General features: G+C 40.7%; 2 protein-coding genes across 2 annotated transcripts; one reads left to right on the forward strand and one right to left on the reverse strand.

Annotated features, from left to right (window-relative positions):
- Positions 1–6,487, reverse strand: LOC308076430 (sorting nexin-12-like). The gene is made up of 4 exons (XM_080416662.1): positions 6,291–6,487; positions 4,241–4,336; positions 2,586–2,710; positions 1–1,919 (listed from the first exon to the last, which is right to left on the reverse strand). Exons 1-4 carry the CDS (start codon positions 6,453–6,455, stop codon positions 1,817–1,819), a joined length of 489 nt encoding a protein of 162 aa, XP_080272788.1. The 5' UTR covers positions 6,456–6,487; the 3' UTR covers positions 1–1,816.
- A 3,575-nt stretch (positions 6,488–10,062) lies between these two features.
- foxo4 (forkhead box O4) lies at positions 10,063–18,635 on the forward strand. Its single transcript, XM_080416685.1, has 3 exons — positions 10,063–12,503; positions 13,494–15,005; positions 15,860–18,635. Exons 1-2 carry the CDS (start codon positions 12,081–12,083, stop codon positions 14,973–14,975), a joined length of 1,905 nt encoding a protein of 634 aa, XP_080272811.1. The 5' UTR covers positions 10,063–12,080; the 3' UTR covers positions 14,976–15,005; positions 15,860–18,635.
- The last annotated feature ends 1,111 nt before the right edge of the window (positions 18,636–19,746 follow it).

A 19,746-nucleotide genomic window follows, 5' to 3' on the forward strand; every position in this document is an offset into this window, starting at 1 on the left:
CACATTAACAGAACTTTATTTCAAAATGTAAAAGAAATTGCCTATCCAAGTAACAAGCTTGTAGATCTCAATACTTTTGAAAATGTTTGCCTATAATGAGCTTCCCTGGTTAAAAATCATTAATCAGCTGCATAATTGCCGATACCAATGTTGTGAAAACAAGTAAAATAATGGCTCTAGTCACATCATCATTGTCTGTTTGACAGATACATGTAAGGAATGTGTACAGTACAGGTTATGCATAATGTCATAGGAAGTAACAAACAATTTGGGCATAAGAGTCACAAAATGAAAATTGGAATCAAACATGCTCAAATTTCCTTTAGTGTAAATATGGGCAACCAACCTAACTGCCTAAAGCCTACAACACAAAGTGACAACAAATGGAAAATCAATACCTGACAGGCAAATGTTTAGAACCTATCGGGGTTGAACAAGGAGCTATTATAACATTATCGGTTTGTAGTCCTAACTACTTGACATTGAAGTGTTCTGTAACACACTGGTTCCCAAAGTGGGGTTCGGGGGCCCCCAGGAGTCCTTGGGTGGATTCCACAGGGTCCCCAGCAAAAAATGAGGAACAGTTTAAACAATTGTGCCCTATTTTTCTTTTTAGCTATTAAAAAATAGATGATCTACAAGCTCACAACACGTCCCTGGTACAATATTTGTCAAATAGCGGTCCACTGCCAAATTTAAATACACATCAATTTGGGGGTCCTTGACATGAACATTGTTGAGAACCACTGCTGTAACGTATGTTCTGCAATGCAGGTTTCGCAATATCCTGTTGCACTGCTAGCGTGCAGCATATGCAAGTCCTGTGTGTCCGTACATGATGTAGGCAGTCCTGTGTTAATGGATGGATTGATGGCACACAGTAAAAGCCTCTGTGTTAAGTTAAAGAAAAGCTTCTTCTTTTTTTCAACCTAAATACCACTGTTCTGATGTGAGAATAATAATAAATTAAGTGACAAAAAAATACCCTATGGGTCTTCAACGGGGGTCCGTGATCCCTAGGGGGTCTTCAGAGTTACTACAGGGGGGCGGCCATATTTCTGTGCAATAAGGTTTTGGGTAGCCCCACAAAATGTGTCTGAAAATATACATCAACATGAAGATTATGTATAAACCAACAAACAGCCATGAAAGCTGCACTTAAAAAGAAAAACCGGTGGAACACTTCCAAGCTAGTCTCAAATCTCTCAACAGTCAAGACAATTAGGAGGCAATCAGCTAAATATGGTGAGCTAGCTTTGAAAGCCTCTTATCAAGTTCCATGGAAGGCTTTTTCAAAAAAGAAAAGAAAGAAAATGGTTAATACGCAACACCATTTTATATATGTAGTGGGAGTCCCTGCTATGTCTTTCTCTCAGCCAAGGGGTCGTTGGCCAGCAAAACGTTGAAGACCCCTGTCTTCCGAGTACTTCAAAATGAAATGATGACTTTATACGTGTCGTTTCACATCATCGGATGATGATTCTGGTTAAAAGTATGTATTTATTTAATTTTCTCATTTTGTTGCGATACACAGAAGACATGGGGTATTATTGCCACACACCATTATTGGTCTCCTCACATCAGAACAATGGGACTTTGGTTGAAAATCATGGAACCATTCCATTTGTACAACCTCTAACTTAACACTAAGGATTTTACTGTGTCCCAAGTACCAAAGGAAATCCCATCTCTGAACCTCCTATACTTGACAATAAGGGTGTTTGTGAATCCTGAGCTTTATGAGCTGGAGGTACAATATAGCCAAGGACATGACAACGGTAACTCTTTCACCATTCAAGCACCACCCTTGTTCCTCCTACTGACTTTGTTTCCCTGGGATGTAGTTACGGTCAACGTCCTCCTCCAAGAGGAACATGTGTAGGCAACGTTCATTCTGAGCCAGGGGATGACCTGCAATTCTGGTAAAGAATATGACAATGCACAGAGATTTTTAGTTCCCTATTTTAAGTACAGGAAGAAGAGTGGTTAGCTTATAAAATATCAGGGTATCTGTAGCAGAGCTATTCAAGGAGAGTTGCGTCATCTCCGTTCACTTCGTCGGGCCATGTCTTCTACATAGCATTCTATTGGCGAATAGTGACAAAGGCCTAAACCGGGTCTATGAGCATTTGTAACTATTTCCAGTTTACATGAACCAAGTGACCGGTGCCGTTTCTGCCCCCTCATTGGCGGAACTCTCTAATACAAGGCTCTGATCTGTAGGTATATCAGGAAGTAAAATTGTTGTGTTTAAGACATTTGTAATAATGTCACCTAGAATTACATTTAAGACCAAACTTGCAACGACAATAAACATATTTGGTATGGTTTTGGAAACTTAATGGCATTATTACTTTATTATCACTTGGCAAAACTCAGTTGCACCACAGATTGAGAATACATTAATGAACATTAAAATTAAAACATTTCAATTTAAACTATAGGTGATCTTCATTAGTTCAGGAACCTTTTGAGGAATCCATCCTCTCAGATTTTCCTAATCGATGCTTACCTTGCAGCATTGTAAATGAAAATCTGTATATAAATTAAAGACAAAATCTATAATAATGAAAAATTGTGTGCACCTGTTGATAAACTGCTCCAGACCTGCCCTTCGCTCTTCAATGAAGGTGTCTTCAAATATCCCTTCATCTCCGCGGAAAGGTAGCTGTCTCGTCAGAGCTTTACCAGGGAGGGATGGGACCACAATCTGTAGAAAACAGAAAAAATTTAACAATTTCGTCTTACATTTAACTGTTTATCTCCCACTGAATAATAGGCCCGATTCACTAAGCAGGTTTACGCACATATTTTGAACGTAAAGGTCTTTTTCTGTCTGTGAATTTCACGGGAGGTCCGCTCGTTCTGCTCCGAGGCTGACTTACATGGGACCAAAGCTTGCGGATGTCATTAGAATGCCTTATTCTTCATGCAAAATCAATTACAATAGTGCCAAACCTCAAATAAAATATTTATGTGCCCAACATTTGTCAACACATATAAAAAAAAAGAAAAAATATGTCAAACGATGTATTGCTTGTAGCCTATGCATATATAGACATGATGCAAATTCCACCGATTTCTATTTATTTTGTAGGTTATGAGTTGCATTTAGAGCTGAATTACCTGTCCCTTAGCGTGTTTGCCAGAGTCGGCCGACACAGCCAAAGTTTCACGTAATGTTGAAAATAGACTATCATGCCTTAATGTCACTGGAGACACAGACACGCCTCCATTGTGTTGCGGTATTCATTTATAATACTGTACTGTACTGTACTGTACTGCTATTAATCCAAAAGACTAATTCCCCCTCAGTAATCAATAAAGATCTGGTCCATAATCTATCCGATAGCAGTGTGCCAGTATGCCCTACTGGATTCTAGCAACATCTTTTTACCTTGGTAAAGGTGAGCAATGTTCAGTAGAAAAGGCTTATAATATCCTTTCCATGTGTATTAGCCTATTATTTGGTTGTGGGGTTAAATGTTGTAAACTTCTTTATTCTCATTACACATGAGAGCATTACGTTCAGCAGCTGATCCATCATGCAATTGCGGGACTCGCTTCCAGAGAGAACAGATGTAGGCTACAAGTTGTCAAGGCGTTGCCGACGAGATCAGTATTTTTTGACAAAGTTGAACTTCTTCAGCACGGTGAAGTTGAAGTTGGATATAAATTTCCTTTTGCCTTTTATGGTGTGAAATGGGGCGTGGTATAATGCAACGCACTTTTTACGATCAGCTGGCAGCCGTCCGGATTCATCATGACATACACCTGTGATCCGCACATTTGAGGGATTTACACACACCCCTTTGCGAATTGCAAGTCTGTTTTTGCTTAGAGAAAATACACCCTCCTTTAATCACTTTAATAACACGTTATTTACGACCAGCTTAGTGAATCAGGCCCAATATCTATCAAACATAACATGTACATTTTGACTTTAACCAATTTGTGTTTATGAACTATTTTATAAATCTACAGTGGCCTATCTATCTATCGCTTATTGTATGATGTATTTTTATTTTTACATTTCTAATACAATAATTTTTTTAATATAATGATATCCTGTGCTTTTAATTTATTCCTAAATCTGTTTTCTGTCTTATACTTTTGTTTAGAAAAAATTGAAGTGAGGGTCATTCCTCAATGGTTGCTGAAGGTGAAATACATTTTGATGATGATGATGATCCCATAACACAATAAAACGGTATTAATATCTTTATGCATGATGTCATACCTTGCTATCTCTTTCCAGCTCATTCTTCAGCCACTCAAAGTCACTGTACCTTCTGTGCACAGTGGACTCTTTCAGTTTGAAAACGGGTAGGTTTGTCTAAAACATGGAAAAGAAGGAAACGCATTTCAGTTAATGCACTGCATGTGTAAATTGCAAGCAAATCGCCCTGGTGAATGTCTACCATACAAAATTAATTATGCCATGATGTAAGGGAACCATGGTGCAAATTACTCAGTTCATTGACGGTATGAACGAAGGACATCAAGGATGTAGATGTTGATCAATGTGCTAAATAAAACAATAACAGTTTACAATGCAAACAACGTGTAAACTCCTGATGCACCCCAAGTGCTTCCCTCCAAACAGGATGCCTGTCAATGGAGTCTTATCCTGAAGATCACTCTCTACTGGCAGCTTGATTATGGCTAAACTGGGTCATTCACACATGCCATAATTAAATTAGCCTTGGAGCCAAAACATACAGTAGGCTAAACATACGGGACTCATCCCCATGACTAGAAACCAAACATGGGACATTTTCATTTTAATTCTCAGACATGTTGTGGGCAAACATTCGCTACATGTTCTTAATCTGTTATCGTTTCAAATTGAATTCAAGAACACTCGCCCCAAAACACGCTCGCCCCAGGTCAAATCCGGCAACCTCGGAACCAGGTATTCCTAAACGTAACCTCAATAAAATTATGCCTAAACCTAACCTTATTTCTAAACGTAACCTCAGTAAAACTATGCCTAACCCTCACCTTATTCCTAAACGTAACCTGAGTAAATATTATGCCTTAACCGAACCTTATTTCTCAATGTAACCTCAGTAAAGCTATTCCTAACCCTCACCTTATTCCTAAACGTAACCTCAGTAAAACTATGCCTAAACCTAGCCTTATTCTTAACCTAAACCTCAGTAAAACTATGCCTAAACGTAACCTCAGTAAAACTAAGCCTAACCCTCACCTTATTCCTAAACGTGACCTCAGTAAAACTATGCCTAAACCTAGCCTTATTCTTAACCTAAACCTCAGTAAAACTATGCCTAAACCTAGCCTTATTCCTAAACTTAACCTCAGTAAAACTATGCCTAAACCTAACCTTATTCCTAAACTTAACCTCAGTAAAACTATGCCTAAACCTAACCTTATTCCTAAACTTAACCTCAGTAAAAATATGCCTAAACAAACCTAACCTTATTCCTAAACTTAACCTCAGTAAAACTATGCCTAAACCTAGCCTTATTCCTAACCTTAACCTCAGTAAAGCTATGCCTAAACCTATCCTTATTCCTAACCTTAACCTCAGTAAAGCTATGCCTAAACCTAACCTTATTCCTGACCTTAACCTCAGTAAAGCTATGCCTAAACCTAACCTTATTCCTAACCTTAACCTCAGTAAAGCTATGCCTAAACCTAACCTTATTCCTGACCTTAACCTCAGTAAAGCTATGCCTAAACCTAACCTTACTCCTAAACTTAACCTCAGTAAAACCATGCCTAAACAAACCTAACCTTATTCCTAAACTTAACCTCAGTAAAGCTATGCCTAAACCTAACCTTACTCCTAAACTTAACCTCAGTAAAACCATGCCTAAACAAACCTAACCTTATTCCTAAACGTAACCTCAGTAAAGCTATGCCTAAACCTATCCTTATTCCTAACCTTAACCTCAGTAAAGCTATGCCTAAACCTAACCTTATTCCTGACCAAGGCTTAACCTCAGTAAACTAACCCTAAACGTATTCATAACCTAAACCTCAGTAATTACGAATACAAGAACCGCTGGGGGGCGAGCGGTCCGCGAAGAAAACGGGGGCGAGTGTGTTTGGGGTTAGGGTTCCGGGTTACCTTCAAAGTATGTTAATGTTTCAGCATAAAAAGTAAATTTACCTGACATTAACACATAAACCGTCCAGAATACCAAAAATAATTCCGGGTATTACTTATCAGAAAGATCATGTCCTTGAAATACCCCTCAACTTTCATAATAACCGCAACAACTTGTGCCCGACAGACAGGCGGCGGACTGAACAGAACTCACCCGCATTCTCACGTCATACGTGGTGTATCTGCCGCGACCCACGCCTACAGTCTGTGGATTAGAAACATCTATTTCGAGAAAGTTGCTCGGAGCTCCATAAGCGTCTGCGAGATCCTGTTGTTTGGAGTTTAATCGGCGAGTGTCTACAAACGTAGGGTCAGACATGATGTTTTCTCTTCTGGTCTCAAGTCAGCTGCTTTTTCTCTGCTAGAAAAGAGTTCCTGCTTTGCAGCCAATGGAAATGCAGCAGAGGAGGCGGTGCGTGTTGAAACGAAATGCAACGAATTCCTTTCAGTTCTGAATTCACCCCAGTGGTGTAAAGTAACTAAGTACAGTTACTCAAGTACTGTACTTAAGTACACATTTGAGGTATTTTTTTTTAATTTACTAGAGTGTTTACATGTTCTATACCTTTGCTTCTACTCCATTACATCTCAGAGACAAATATTGTACTTTTACTCCACTATAATTATTTAAAAACTTTAGTTACTATCGACTTTGTAGATTTTGATTATTATTACAAAACATACATGAGCCACTTCAGCCCTACATTTCGGCCATTTGAAAATAACTGATCTACAAGCTCACAATGCATTGCATCGCGACGCATTTTCAAAATATTTGTATACATTTTCAATTTGTAAAAAAAAAAAAAAAACGTTTACTTTTAGTATTTTAAGTATATTTTTATGCCGATACTTTTGTACTTTTACTCAAGTACATTTTTAATATGGGACTTCTATACTTGTAACAAAGTATATCTACATATTGATACTTTTACTTAATAAGTAAAGAAATGTAGAAAAAATTTAGAACAACACTGCAGAATGCAACGAATTCCTTTCTGTTCTGAATTCCGATAAACCAACTTTACCACGGTTACCAGTGGTTGTCCTACCCGACACCAATGCCTACCTTATGATAAGGGGTGCGTTCGGAAATTACGCACCGGAGCACACTCGCCTATTAGTTTGTATTGGCCAGTGCGCTCAGTGCTGTATTTTCGAACGCACCCTATGTGTGGAGGCTATGCAGTAGCTAGGTAGAATTTGTCAAATAGCTATTATTCTTCTAAGCACATTTTATTAGGTGCATAGTAATTTATTTTGTACATAATAGTATATTAGTTCGTTGTAGCCTTGGATCAAGACTATCATGTGTTTTGTCGAGTCTGACTTTTACTTTCATATCTATGATAGTCTTGGGCTTCACCGCCCAATTGTCACTGGACATCCGCTCGGAAAGCCCGTACTTCTCCGTACATGTACAAATAACACATAGTGCTGGCCCTGTAGCCCCGGGTGTTAACTCGACATTCGAAAACGGTATGCACTGTATTAGCCCGTATTTTTCAATAGATGAGTTTTAATCTGTCTGTGTCGGATTCTGTTGGAAGTTCCCTGTATTCCTCAATCGGTAGTGTGACGGGCGCATCCGGTGAAAGACGGTATTACACTCAATGTTAACAGGAAGTACACGAGGGGGGAAATGGCGTTCAGGCACAGACGGGATTAAAACACATACAAAGAAAATACAGACTAAAACATTGCACAAAGACTCCGAATGCCAAGTTAACATTTGGGGTAGCCAGGTAAGCACCTTATATTTTGCATTTGTACATGTTTGGAGAAATACGGGATTTACTGGTGAAAGTCCAGGACACCCTGGGGTGTACAGCCCAAGACTATCATAGATATTCAAATGTCAAAATCGATCAAATACATCTATGATAGATTAGTTGCATATTATGCTAAATTACTTTGGGCAAAACTACTATGGGCCAAGAAACTTCAGCGATACATAATTAAAATATAACTTTTTTATCATTATTATTAAACTGTTAAACACACATCATATAACTGAGTTGTTGGTCTTTCTATTGTGGCATAGGCCTACTTTGAACGTTTCTTTTAATTTGAAAACATACGGTATTAGAAATAAGGAAAGAAAGAATTTATCAACATTTTAAAGTAGGCCCCAAAAAAAAGCCTTCTGGTGAACTATCCTCAAAAACTTAATGTCTCAGATAATCCACACATCAGTTATGTAATTCATCCATATGCCGCATTATATGTATGAGAAAAACTTAGAAATGAGATAATATCAACTAAATTATTACTTCGAAATCGAAAATCCATCTGACTGTTATTCAATGATATTGTATAGCCCACTCTTGAAAAAGTATAGTAGTAATTTTAGTTACTTATAGGCTATTAAAATTGCCTAGAGGGTGGGTGGACGGTGATCGGACGGTGGACCAACAGTGGACATCACAAAGTAACTTGCGAGGGGCACTGTTGCTCCGATCCGCACCACACTAAGTTGGCACAAACCCCTGAACAAACTGTTCAGGGGTATAGCCATGAGAATAGTCACACCAGGGGCCACATGTGCCCCCCCCCCCCGGGGCCACAGGCACACTGTGCTCCAATCCGCACCAAACTTGGCACAAACACTGTTCAGGGGTCTGCCATCCCCATGACAATAGTCACACCAGGGGCAACGCGTTTAAACTTGGCCCCAGTAAAAAGGAACATCTCAGGTGCAGTATAGTAAATGGGCATAATGTGGTTTCAAATGTTTAGCAAACTCAACCAGAAGGAGAGGGAACCAGAGCAGAACAAGGCCTGTTGGTTGGTCGATCAGGGACCAATCAGAAGGCTGACAATGGGTAACTTGCACACATATGGGACACTACAGTAGTGTCACAGCAGTTTTACTTTACACTTCAAATGGCCATAACTCGTGACCATTGCTCTGATCAGCGCATTGTAGGACTAGATTTGAAGGCCACGTTGCAGCCTGGAAATCCAAAAGTAATTAAAGTAATTTTAATGTAATTACCGTAATAAGTAATTCATTATTTGGTACATAAATGTTTTTATGTAGACTATATGGAAGTACCGTAGTCTAGAACAGGGTTTCTCAAAGTGGGTGCCATGGCACCACAGTGACACAAATCCAGGGGTGCCGCAGAATACTTTGATAATATTTGGAATTGATCAATATCACTTCAATTTAACCACTTGAACCATAACCCTCTATACATGATTTGCTTGGTGCACTCTTTTTCCATTACACCAAATCTCTTCGCCAAAAATAGCAGATCTACAAGCTCACAACGCATCACAAGGTGACACATTGTGAGCTTATAGATTGGCTATTTTTGTTGAACGTTACCACAAGATTAGAGATGCAGGGGTTCAAGTGGATATTTTCAATCTGTCCTAATGCAAACTGACATACTCTCAAGTTTTCCTTGTGACATACTATCTTATTTTTACATCACGTAATATGACATAAATGTAAGGTGCCATAAAGTAACAAACAATGTCATTCAGGGGTGCTGTGGATGAAAAAGAATATATTTAGAGGGGTGCCCTGAGCCAAAAAAGCTTGACAACCACTGGTCTAAGTAGGCTAGTTTTTACATCAAAATGAATGAAATAAATGAGCTAAATAAATATCTGTGTTCTAGAATGCGAGGATTATTTTGATTCAGAATACTGACAATTTGACAATGTAGTCGTCTTTGTATTGCTGGTTTTACTGCCATTGGGTAACTCATTGGTCATATTAGCTTTGTATGGACAGGTGTACACGTTACATAACGTGTTATCGCTCAGGTAAACCGAGGGTTGGTTGGTCCCCTCCTTCTTGTTTACGTCCCAACTGCTGTCACATGACTGACTCCAATTCCCGGCATACCCCCTCGGCGCGCAAGCGCAGAACGCGTCGTCTGACAGTGGTAAACAGACGTCAGAAGGGAGTCTTCGCCTCGAGTCAAAACACACACATACACACACACATACACAGAGGGAAAAAAAACCCAAACAAAAACAAAACAAAAAGATACAACACGAGCGGATATTCGGACGCGTCCAACGGTGCAGAAGTCGAACAAAACTCTCCGGGTGACCGAAACGGAGCCACCAAAGTACCAACCCGCCCGGAGTTCTGCTTTTGTGGACTTTTTTTTTTCCTTCCCGAGGATTTCAAACAAACTGTGTAGTAGCCGCAGGACAGGGAGCTGCTAGCTAGGCGGCTACTATCGTGGTTGGTGGGTGAGTTCGGACGGAGACGCTCTCTCGGGACGGTTTTAAACTTTGAGAAGTTCGCCTCGTCAGTGCTTCGTTTGACCGACCACTTCGGTGTGCGAGACCACCGGGGTCCGGCCCAGCGGCCCGACCTCCCCCCGGTCTCGGTTTACCAGGCGGAGGGAGGCTTTTCTTTTTGGCCGTCCGAGCATCGTGTCGAGCGGAGGAGAGAGAAACATGGCAGTCCTCCTCGGTGACACGCGCCTGCCCACAATGTGGCTGAACGGCCAGACCTGAACGACACAAAAACAACCCGCTTTTACTTTGGGTTTTCTTTGTTTTTACCCCCACACACACGTAGCTTGACATTTGTCTGTATCACCCTTTTTGTCTTTTTTTTTTATTATTATTATTTAACGTTAACTTAACAACCAGAAGGCTTTGTTTAACTTTTATTGCGTTTATTATTAAGGGCCACCGGACAGTTGGATAATAATAAGTCCTCATTGGTTTGGTTTTTTCCCCCAGCCCCACACACACGTTAGCTTGACATTTGTCTTTATCCCCTTTTTGTATTTTTTTCATTATTATTATTTAACGTTAACTTAACAACCAAGAAGGCTTCTTAAAGATTCGTTTGTTTAACTTTTATTGCGTTTATTATTAAGGGCCAACACCAGAGACAGTTGGATAATAATAAGTCCTCATTGGTTTGGGTTTGACTGAGACTTTTAGGCTCACAAAAGGAAGTTCATGTGCAATTTAGCGAAAACACGGACAGTTATATACATTTACCCCCCTTTCTTGGTTACGCCGGCGAACAAAATCATTTTGCTCAGATAATCAAGTGCATCGGATTGATTTTTGGTGTTTGTTTTAGGTCGATTGTCGGATTAGTATGATTTAAAGTAGAGGTTTTGCTGTAGTGTTTTAGACCCATGTGGAGGATCTAAACAGACATCACGTTGTTTACAAGTGGAGACTGAGCGGCTCCGTTAAGAAGCTCTTTTGTAACAGTGACCCACTGTGGCTGGATTTAATCCTTATTTGCCTTCATAGGTTTAGACTAAAAAAAATGTACGTTCGCTCGTTTGTAAATGACAGAAAGTGATATGAGCTAATATATTTGACGAGAATGGTACAAAGATTTTTTTTTTTAACTGTTTGGTTTAAAATTGACTACTTTTTAGTAGCATTCTTCCCCCAGTATTTCCCCCAGCGAACAGATTTTACAGAAATTAATTAAAACGCATGACATTGGTTTATATTTGTGTAATTTTACTGTACATTTCTGTCATAATTTTTTTTATGACAAAATTATATATATATATTTGACACCCAAGTGTATTAACATTCATTCCCACCACGTTCCTTTTGTTCTTTTATCCAAACAAAGGAATCCCCATCCAAGCCCTCCGTTATGTAAATCGGAAGGTTTATGATAGTTACTATTAAGGAGATTATTTAGGTTCCCCTAATCTCCAATCTCAGGATTAACTGAAGCTGTTGGTGTATTCAGATTATTGACTTTTTTCTAGGGCTCTTATTCACCCCCTAGTGGAGAAAACATAATGTGTCAGAAAATATAAACTCACAATATTTTTTTTAATACTAAATCGACCAGAATCAAACTATTTATTTTGTTCAGCTTTTCATGTTTTGATCAATACCTCTCTGGTCAGTGTTGTGGACTTGTTTGTGGCATAACTACTTCATCTCAGTGGGTTTAAAGTGACCCAACAAACCTTTCACTATGGCGGACTCATCGATGCCCCCGATAGACCCGGATTTTGAGCCTCAGAGCCGACCCAGGTCGTGCACATGGCCGCTGCCGAGACCTGACATCTCGGCTGTCAAACCGGAGGGCCCGGAGTCTGCAGCTGGGACCCCACCTGCCGACGAAGACAAGCAGGACGTCCAGCCAATCACGCCCGAGCCTGAGAAAGTCACCGTGTCCGAGGGAGGAGTCGTCGTCGCCGGAGGAGCCGCGACGCCTCGGAAGGGCTCTTCCAGACGCAACGCCTGGGGGAACCAGTCGTACGCTGACCTCATCAGCACGGCCATCGAGGGCGCCCCGGATAAGCGCCTCACTCTTGCCCAGATATACGACTGGATGGTGAAAACTGTGCCTTACTTCAAAGACAAAGGGGACAGCAACAGCTCTGCAGGGTGGAAGGTAAAGATAAAGCATTGTTTCTCAACCTGTGGGTCGGGACCCCCAGGGGGGTCCCCTACAAGATTTTTTGGGGGGTCTCCAGATGACAGTGAAGCGACAATTTAAGGACTTTTAAGACTTTAAATAAAACGGGGACAAAAGACTATCAAGAGTAATCAACAAACTATAGTACTATAAAAACTGGTCAAACATCGGCCAAATTGTCAAATAATATAAGACATAGGCAACAATTGTGAAAATAGCGTTGCGAGGCGTTGTGAGCTTGTAGATCGGCTATTTTCACAACATTTATCTGTGGAACCGAGTCAAACTAAATGCAATGCCTCAACTCCTACAATTCCAAGCGCTTGTCAGGGCAGGGGGTCCCCAGTTAAAATATGATTTTGGGGGCTCGCGGCCTGAAAAGGTTGTGAACCACTGATATAAAGGATCTAATCAATAAATAATAAAAATACATATATCCCTCCACACCACAAAAAATATCTATGCTGAACTGACCACATTGGTTTAGTTTGTATGATAGTGTTATTGATTGAGGTTTTGACAAAATCCCCTCTCCAGACTAGTGTCAGGACTGAAAAATGTCAAATGTATATCTCATATGCATGAGAAAACATACATTTACTTTACCAAAGCAAGTGTCAAAAGCATAAAAAGACAATTTAAGAAAAAATGGGGAAAGTATGCACAAACACCAGCACAGTATATAACCACAATGATTTGGTAAACAATGAACTCCAACACAGTAACCACATTGACTTAGATTACAATTTACTTCAACACAGTATAACCGTCTCATTTTTCTACTTTGTAAAGGTATTGAGTAAAAGAAAACCCTTCAGCATTCTTTGAGTTGCAGGTTTTTAATTTTTGTTAATTAATTTGTAAAATAAACAAGCTGCTAAGTAAAATAACAAAGCTGATTGCATTTAGCTGCACATGACTTCCTTTGTAATGACCCCCCCCCCTCTTTCTTTTTTTTCTTCTCAGAATTCAATCCGCCACAATTTATCACTCCACAGTAGGTTCTTGAGGGTTCATAATGAGTCAACAGGGAAGAGCTCCTGGTGGATGCTGAATCCAGAAGGAGGGAAGACAGGGAAGGCCCCCCGTCGCCGCGCAGCCTCCATGGACAACAGCAGCAAGCTACTGAAGAGCCGCATGAAGGCCAAACAGACCAAAAAACAGGCTGTAGCCGCGGGCCTGGCAGTGGCCGGTGGATCGCAGCAGGGGGATGGCGGTACCGGCTCAGGTGGAGCGGACAGCCCCAACTCCTCCCAGCAGTTCCCCAAATGGGGAATCAACAGCAGCAGTCCTTCGTCTCGTGGCAGCCTCGATGACCCTGACATGTGGACTAGCTTCCGGTCCCGTACCGGCTCCAACGCCAGCACGCTGAGCGGCCGCCTGTCACCCATTGGTCCCGGTCAGGAAGAGGAGGACGATCTGCCAGAGGAAGGCTTGATGGGGAGCTACTCAACTCCCACCCTCACAGAGACCCTCATGGAGGAGCTAGACCTGATCGATAACCTGACGCTGATGACAGGCCAGCAGGGTGGGGCTAGCCCCAGCACTGCTCCTCCAGCCCCCCCCACTCCATTGCCCTCTGCCTCCACCCTGCTGCCTCGAGGCTCTAGTTTCCCCACTTTCCGTCCACTGCAACCATCCAACCTCCCACAGACCTCCACACAGACCGGGGGACAATCGTCCGCCTCACCATGTGGAGCCAACAGCGCCAAGCTATCAAACTTTGGCAACTCCCTGTTCAACCCCCTGCCTGGCCCGGGCTCTCGTGGGAGTGGTCACTATGGCGGCCATGTTCCCTCCAGCCTGGAGGCTCTGCTGACCTCAGACTCCCCTCCACCCACTGATGTCTTGATGACCCAGGTGGACCCTCTTATGCCTAACCCAGGAGGGATGGGTTTGATGGGACTGGGCGCCATGGTGGGTGGAAGGCCCAAACCCAATCAGCTGCTGTTGGGTAAGGGCCTGGAGCTCAACACAGTGGCACCCCTGGTGCTCCAGTCTCAGCTACAGTCCCAACAACACCATCTACACCACCATCAGCACCTCCACCAGCACCATTCTCAGATGGGGCTGGGGATGATCCTCCCAGGCGTGGTCCAGGACCCCTCCCAACTCTCCGCCCTCAAAGCCCAGCATGCCCAGCTGCCAGTTATGGGTCTCCATCATGGAGGGGCCATCTCCATAGCCAATGCCAGCGGGAATATGCAAGGCATGGGTCAGTTTGGAACGCCACCCTGCTTCCTGCCCAGTCAGGACCGACTGCCCACAGACTTGGACATAGATATGTTCACAGAGAACTTGGATTGTGACGTGGACTACATCATCAACAGTGACCTCATGGATGGAGATGGCATTGATTTCAACTTTGACCCCATACTTCCTGGAGGTCAGGGTTACCCGGGGCCAGCCACCACGCAGAGCTCCACCCACAACTGGGTTCCCAGCTAACTTCTCATTGAACCACACAATGTTAGCCAGGTAACTTCTCAATGAACCACACAATGTTAGCCAGGTAAATTCACAATGAACCACACAATGTTAGCCAGGTAACTTCACAATGAACCACACAATGTTAGCCAGGTAACTTCTCAATGAACCACACAATGTTAGCCAGGTAAATTCACAATGAACCACACAATGTTAGCCAGGTAAATTCACAATGAACCACACAATGTTAGCCAGGTAAATTCACAATGAACCGCACAATGTTATCCAGAAATTAACCACACACTGTTAACCCGGAAAGTCAAGAATGTTAAAGATTTCATAATTTAACCACATGAACCCGAGCGTGACGTCCTCATTCTGGTCATGTCATAGTAGGGGAACATTTTGCAAAATTGGCAAACATTCAGCGAAAATGTATTTGACGTACAACAAAGTATATAGTGTTTGAGTGGAATACTGTAAAATACTGTAAAACTGTAAAAAAAAAAAAAAAAGTCCTCCTATCCTTGAAAAATGTAAACAAAATAAGCACTACCCCTTTTACATTAAAACCTATGAGAAATGACCAAAAGGCCTTTTAAAGGGCACTGGTCTGGAGCTTTATAAAAAAAAATATTACAGAAGTTCGGAATAGTTTTAACTTCTTTCAGATATGCAAATATAACATTGACCATATTTTATCAGCTGCTTAGCCTGAAGTAAGCTTTAGGCAGCACTTTTTCTTCACAACAGGCAGTGTGAAGTTGTGAACACACCCTAAGCTAGCTCCTAAGCTCTCCTAGCTCAAAATGGGTTAAAACACTTCCAAATGCACCATATTGACAGAACCTCCAGCTGTTAATTACTATGAATTATAACAATGTTTTATCATGTTGTCTTGGCAGGTGGTGATCCCCCGAACAAGATAACCTCATGAAAAGATACAACAAAGAATATAACACTCTGTTTAGGACTCAAAGACAAAACCGGACCTCATGTGCCAAGACATGCCGCGGACAGGAAGAGGGTTTTGGTTACTATGCACAACTTTTCCCTCCCATTTTAACACTTAAAACGTAGTTCGGCTGCTAGGCTTTGTTTTTTTTGTTTTTTTCTTCAATCTTAACCGATATTTTTGAGAGATGTGTGACACGAAAGGTTTCAGAGTGAAAAGACAGATCACAACTAACAGCTCCCGTCTGCTTGGAGTTAAAATTGCAATTATTCAAAACCAAAATAGCTTTAGGGTGGATGTGGTACCCATAACCTCCATGGCTTTGGTATTGACGAATTGGTGCGGTTCGGAAGAACAGTGTGTGAGTTTTTGGTGAAATGGCCAGTTTTCCATAGAACTGTAGTTTCGTGAACTCTTTTCTAGCATGAAATGCCAGACCTTCAGTATGCTGTGTGGATATCCACGTCAAGAAAGCAAAGCTCTACTCTACTGTGCTTTCCTCGGTAGGAATGTAGAGAGACGAAGCAACTGTCAAATCTGAGGCGTCCGCTTGTGGCCTCGTGGCGACGGTTGGAAGATTAAAGTCACGGACGACACTGGGGTTTCAGATGCATGATGAGACACTAGCTACACAGTCTGACCATGTGTACTGCTAAATGGTCACAAGGTGGTACGATAATGTATGATTCTGTTTCTTTCTCATTTAAGAGAGAGATGAGAAAAAAGCTGATTGTTATTTTCAATGAAATCTGGTGATTTTAACAGTTAGAGGTTATGTATTTGCAGTTTGGCATTGGTGACTTCAACCCAGTGTGCTAAAGTGATGGCTAGAATATCACTTGGAGGGAGTTTTTAATCCCTGGTGTGCAGTTAAACTAACAAAATGAAGAAATGTGATTTGTGAATTCATACAAGGGGGCATTCAAGGGTAAATTTAGATTTGCCAACAAGCAATTGGTTGGTCAAGTGTTATATTGTCTTGGGACAGCAGCATGTCTCCTCTGCTGAATGGACTACCTGAATCATATTTCTTTTCTGTCCCCATCCTGCGAGCCTGTGCATTTTCAAAGCACTTAGCTTTTCCTGTCATGTGATACACATGGGCACCGAAATTGGGAGACTACAGGCCTCCCATGTTAGGTTGTATCATTTCAGCAGAGAATTTAAATAATGTTATGTACACATTTTACATAAACATAACAGCTATGCAGATGTTATCAGGAGAACTAAATGAAATCTTTTGAAGGACATTTTAGAGATCACTTCTTGAAGGGTTTTGCTATTTAATGTTTTCCTGGTAATATTGTCGTATATCCCTTTGAATCAGGGACACTGGGGCTTCATGTGAGAATAAACTCACACATTACACTTTGTTATACAAATACTAACAGACCTTTTCAAGAAATTATCACAATGTGTGTGAGTTTTAAAAAAAAGAATATATTTGACTATAGTTTTAATATACAGTTTAGATGGAGGTAATAAATGAAATATTAATACATATGAATATATTACTAATCAAGAAGCAAAGTGGGTTTTTTTTACATTGGAGAAAACAATTTCATTTTTAACGGTAATTTTCTATACTTTTATTTTTGTAAAGGATGTTATGCATGTAGATTTTTTTTTATATAACCAAAGGAACACTACAGATTGCATGGCAGTTAGGGTTAGGGCGCTTTGTATTTAAGTGTAGATACGCTTGCGAGATACGCCTATTTTCACAAAACCTGACGCTGAAAGACAAAGGCGTACAAGGCGACCACGTCAGCTTCACTTCCCAACAATTTGTCACTTAGCTTCTGGTTGTCGATTGTGAATCTGAAATTGAAAAGATTTGTGCTTGAAAGTGTGGTGAGGCTAATAACATGTCAATGTCATTGAAGCTGAATCCTCATCTCAAAAAATTGATATGATGCAACAATCAGCTCTCAGGGCGAATAACGATAGAATATCAACTCTGTACAAGAGGAATCAGATGATCGCAAAAATAGTAATATATGTATATATATATATATATATACACACAATATTTTCTCTGACCGAACAACAGCCCATTTTTTTATTCTGTATTCCAGAGGATGATATATTTTACATTTAGTTAATTGAAATTTAATCTTGGGAGCATCTCTAGTCACACATACTGTATATCAGTACTAGCCTTTCCTTAGGTAATTTTGACTGCCAATATTGAACACACTTGGTAGCATCACATGGACTTTGTGATCTTTGTTTTTCCCCTTTTTACTTAAGAATTTATGTTTTGTGTTAGCCTAAGTTTGTATTTAATTACTTGTTCATAACTGGAGAAGTCTGTTTGATGTCTTTCTTTTTATCAGAACATTTTCTCCAGGAATGCATCCCTGCAGTTAAGCCTCTGTTAACCCATTTCACTGTAGCCATGTGGATGTCAGCATATAACCGTGTATAATTTAAAACACTCTTGACTGGTGCTAGATGTCATTTATGGCATAACTTGTGTATGCCATGATACGACGGGTGCATTTCTATGTAGATTTCAGGGCCTTCAAATGACCTGTATACCACACAGCGATGTTGAAATGGTATTAAGCTAGTATATTAGTATACAGTCGATAACCTCATGTCCCATTCTCTTTTTTAAACGTCCCAAAACCCATGTCAATTAACCATTCAAGACCTATTTTCTTTTGTTTTCCTAAAATAGCTGATCTGCTAAGCGGCAGCATTAAAGTGGTTAAAAAGAACTGATTCAGGTCAAATGATCATTTTGTGTAAAATGAACCAAATGGGACATTTGATTTTTCATATCTTGTGAAATCACGGCAAAATGGTTGTAGTTTTTATATACAACAAACCCAGTTATTTTTCTATTTTTTTTTACTGCGAAGCTTGAGCAGGGCTTTAGACATGCCATTTGGTTAGCGGTGTGAGTGGATGTGAATGAAGCCCGATATACTTGTGTCACGCACCAGATCTACAAGCTCACAACACCACAGATGTGATGCATTGTGAGATTGTAGATCAGCTATTCTCTGCGTAAAACGGAGGATAAATTAAAGGAGTACTTCAACCATTTTCAACCTTCTCTTCATATAATTGGTCCTCGTTAATGCTCATAAGATGGCACCATTTCTGTCTACTCGCTCTGTGTCTCAGAGGTGGGCTGTGGACAGTTCTGAAACCTTACCTCAATAACATTGTTGCGGATTACAATCTATTGGAAACTAGGGCCTTCCTCTTCCTGGAAAGTTAGCACACTGAAATTGTACTTGCATCAATAAGGTTTAAATGACCACTGATGATGTCATGGGAGGAAACCGATATTGTAATTAGAGTAAAGTTTCTGAACTGTCCACAGCCCACCTCAGACGCAAAGCAAGTAGACAGAAATGGTACCATCTTATACTGAACTTAAAGGGATACTTCACTCTCCCGACGGGGACACATTTAAAAAAATTATTAAAAATAAATGAAAAAAGTTATGGAAAATTCATGGCCCCCTCACACATTAGTAGGACACTGCGTGTCGTGAGGGGGCCATGAATTTTCCATAACTTTTTTCATTTATTTTTAATTTTTTTTTTAAATGTGTCCCCGGCCCGAGAGTGAAGTATCCCTTTAAGTGAGGGTGCCCAATTATATGACGATACAGTTGCAAATGGGTGAAGTGCTCCTTTGACATCTCTGCAGAGCTGAACGCATGGCTGAAGTCTCCCCTCTATGTACTTACTGCTTACTTGTCTTCATTATTTTCTTCAGTTTTGATAAAAGTAGTACTTAGTTACTGTTTTCTTTTGAAATTAAAATTTCCCCATTTGATACAGTATTTTAAAGGGGTTTTCTATGATTTTCAGT

Source organism: Gymnoscopelus braueri (genome assembly GCF_963280865.1).
Source record: "Gymnoscopelus braueri genome assembly, chromosome: 20".
In the NCBI taxonomy this organism is placed as follows: Eukaryota; Metazoa; Chordata; class Actinopteri; order Myctophiformes; family Myctophidae; genus Gymnoscopelus; species Gymnoscopelus braueri.

What these genes read in the sequence shown, in the direction of transcription:
- LOC308076430 (XM_080416662.1), bottom strand. Translation starts at nt 6,455, where the DNA reads ATGTCTGACCCTACGTTTGTAGACACTCGCCGATTAAACTCCAAACAA. An exon ending in AGCTGGAAAGAGATAGCAAG is followed by an intron (nt 2,711 to 4,240) that starts GTATGACATCAT and finishes TGTTTTCTACAG; the next exon opens with ATTGTGGTCCCATCCCTCCC. An exon ending in CTGGAGCAGTTTATCAACAG is followed by an intron (nt 1,920 to 2,585) that starts GTGCACACAATT and finishes ATTCTTTACCAG; the next exon opens with AATTGCAGGTCATCCCCTGG.
- foxo4 (XM_080416685.1), top strand. Translation starts at nt 12,081, where the DNA reads ATGGCGGACTCATCGATGCCCCCGATAGACCCGGATTTTGAGCCTCAG. An exon ending in ACAGCTCTGCAGGGTGGAAG is followed by an intron (nt 12,504 to 13,493) that starts GTAAAGATAAAG and finishes TTTTCTTCTCAG; the next exon opens with AATTCAATCCGCCACAATTT.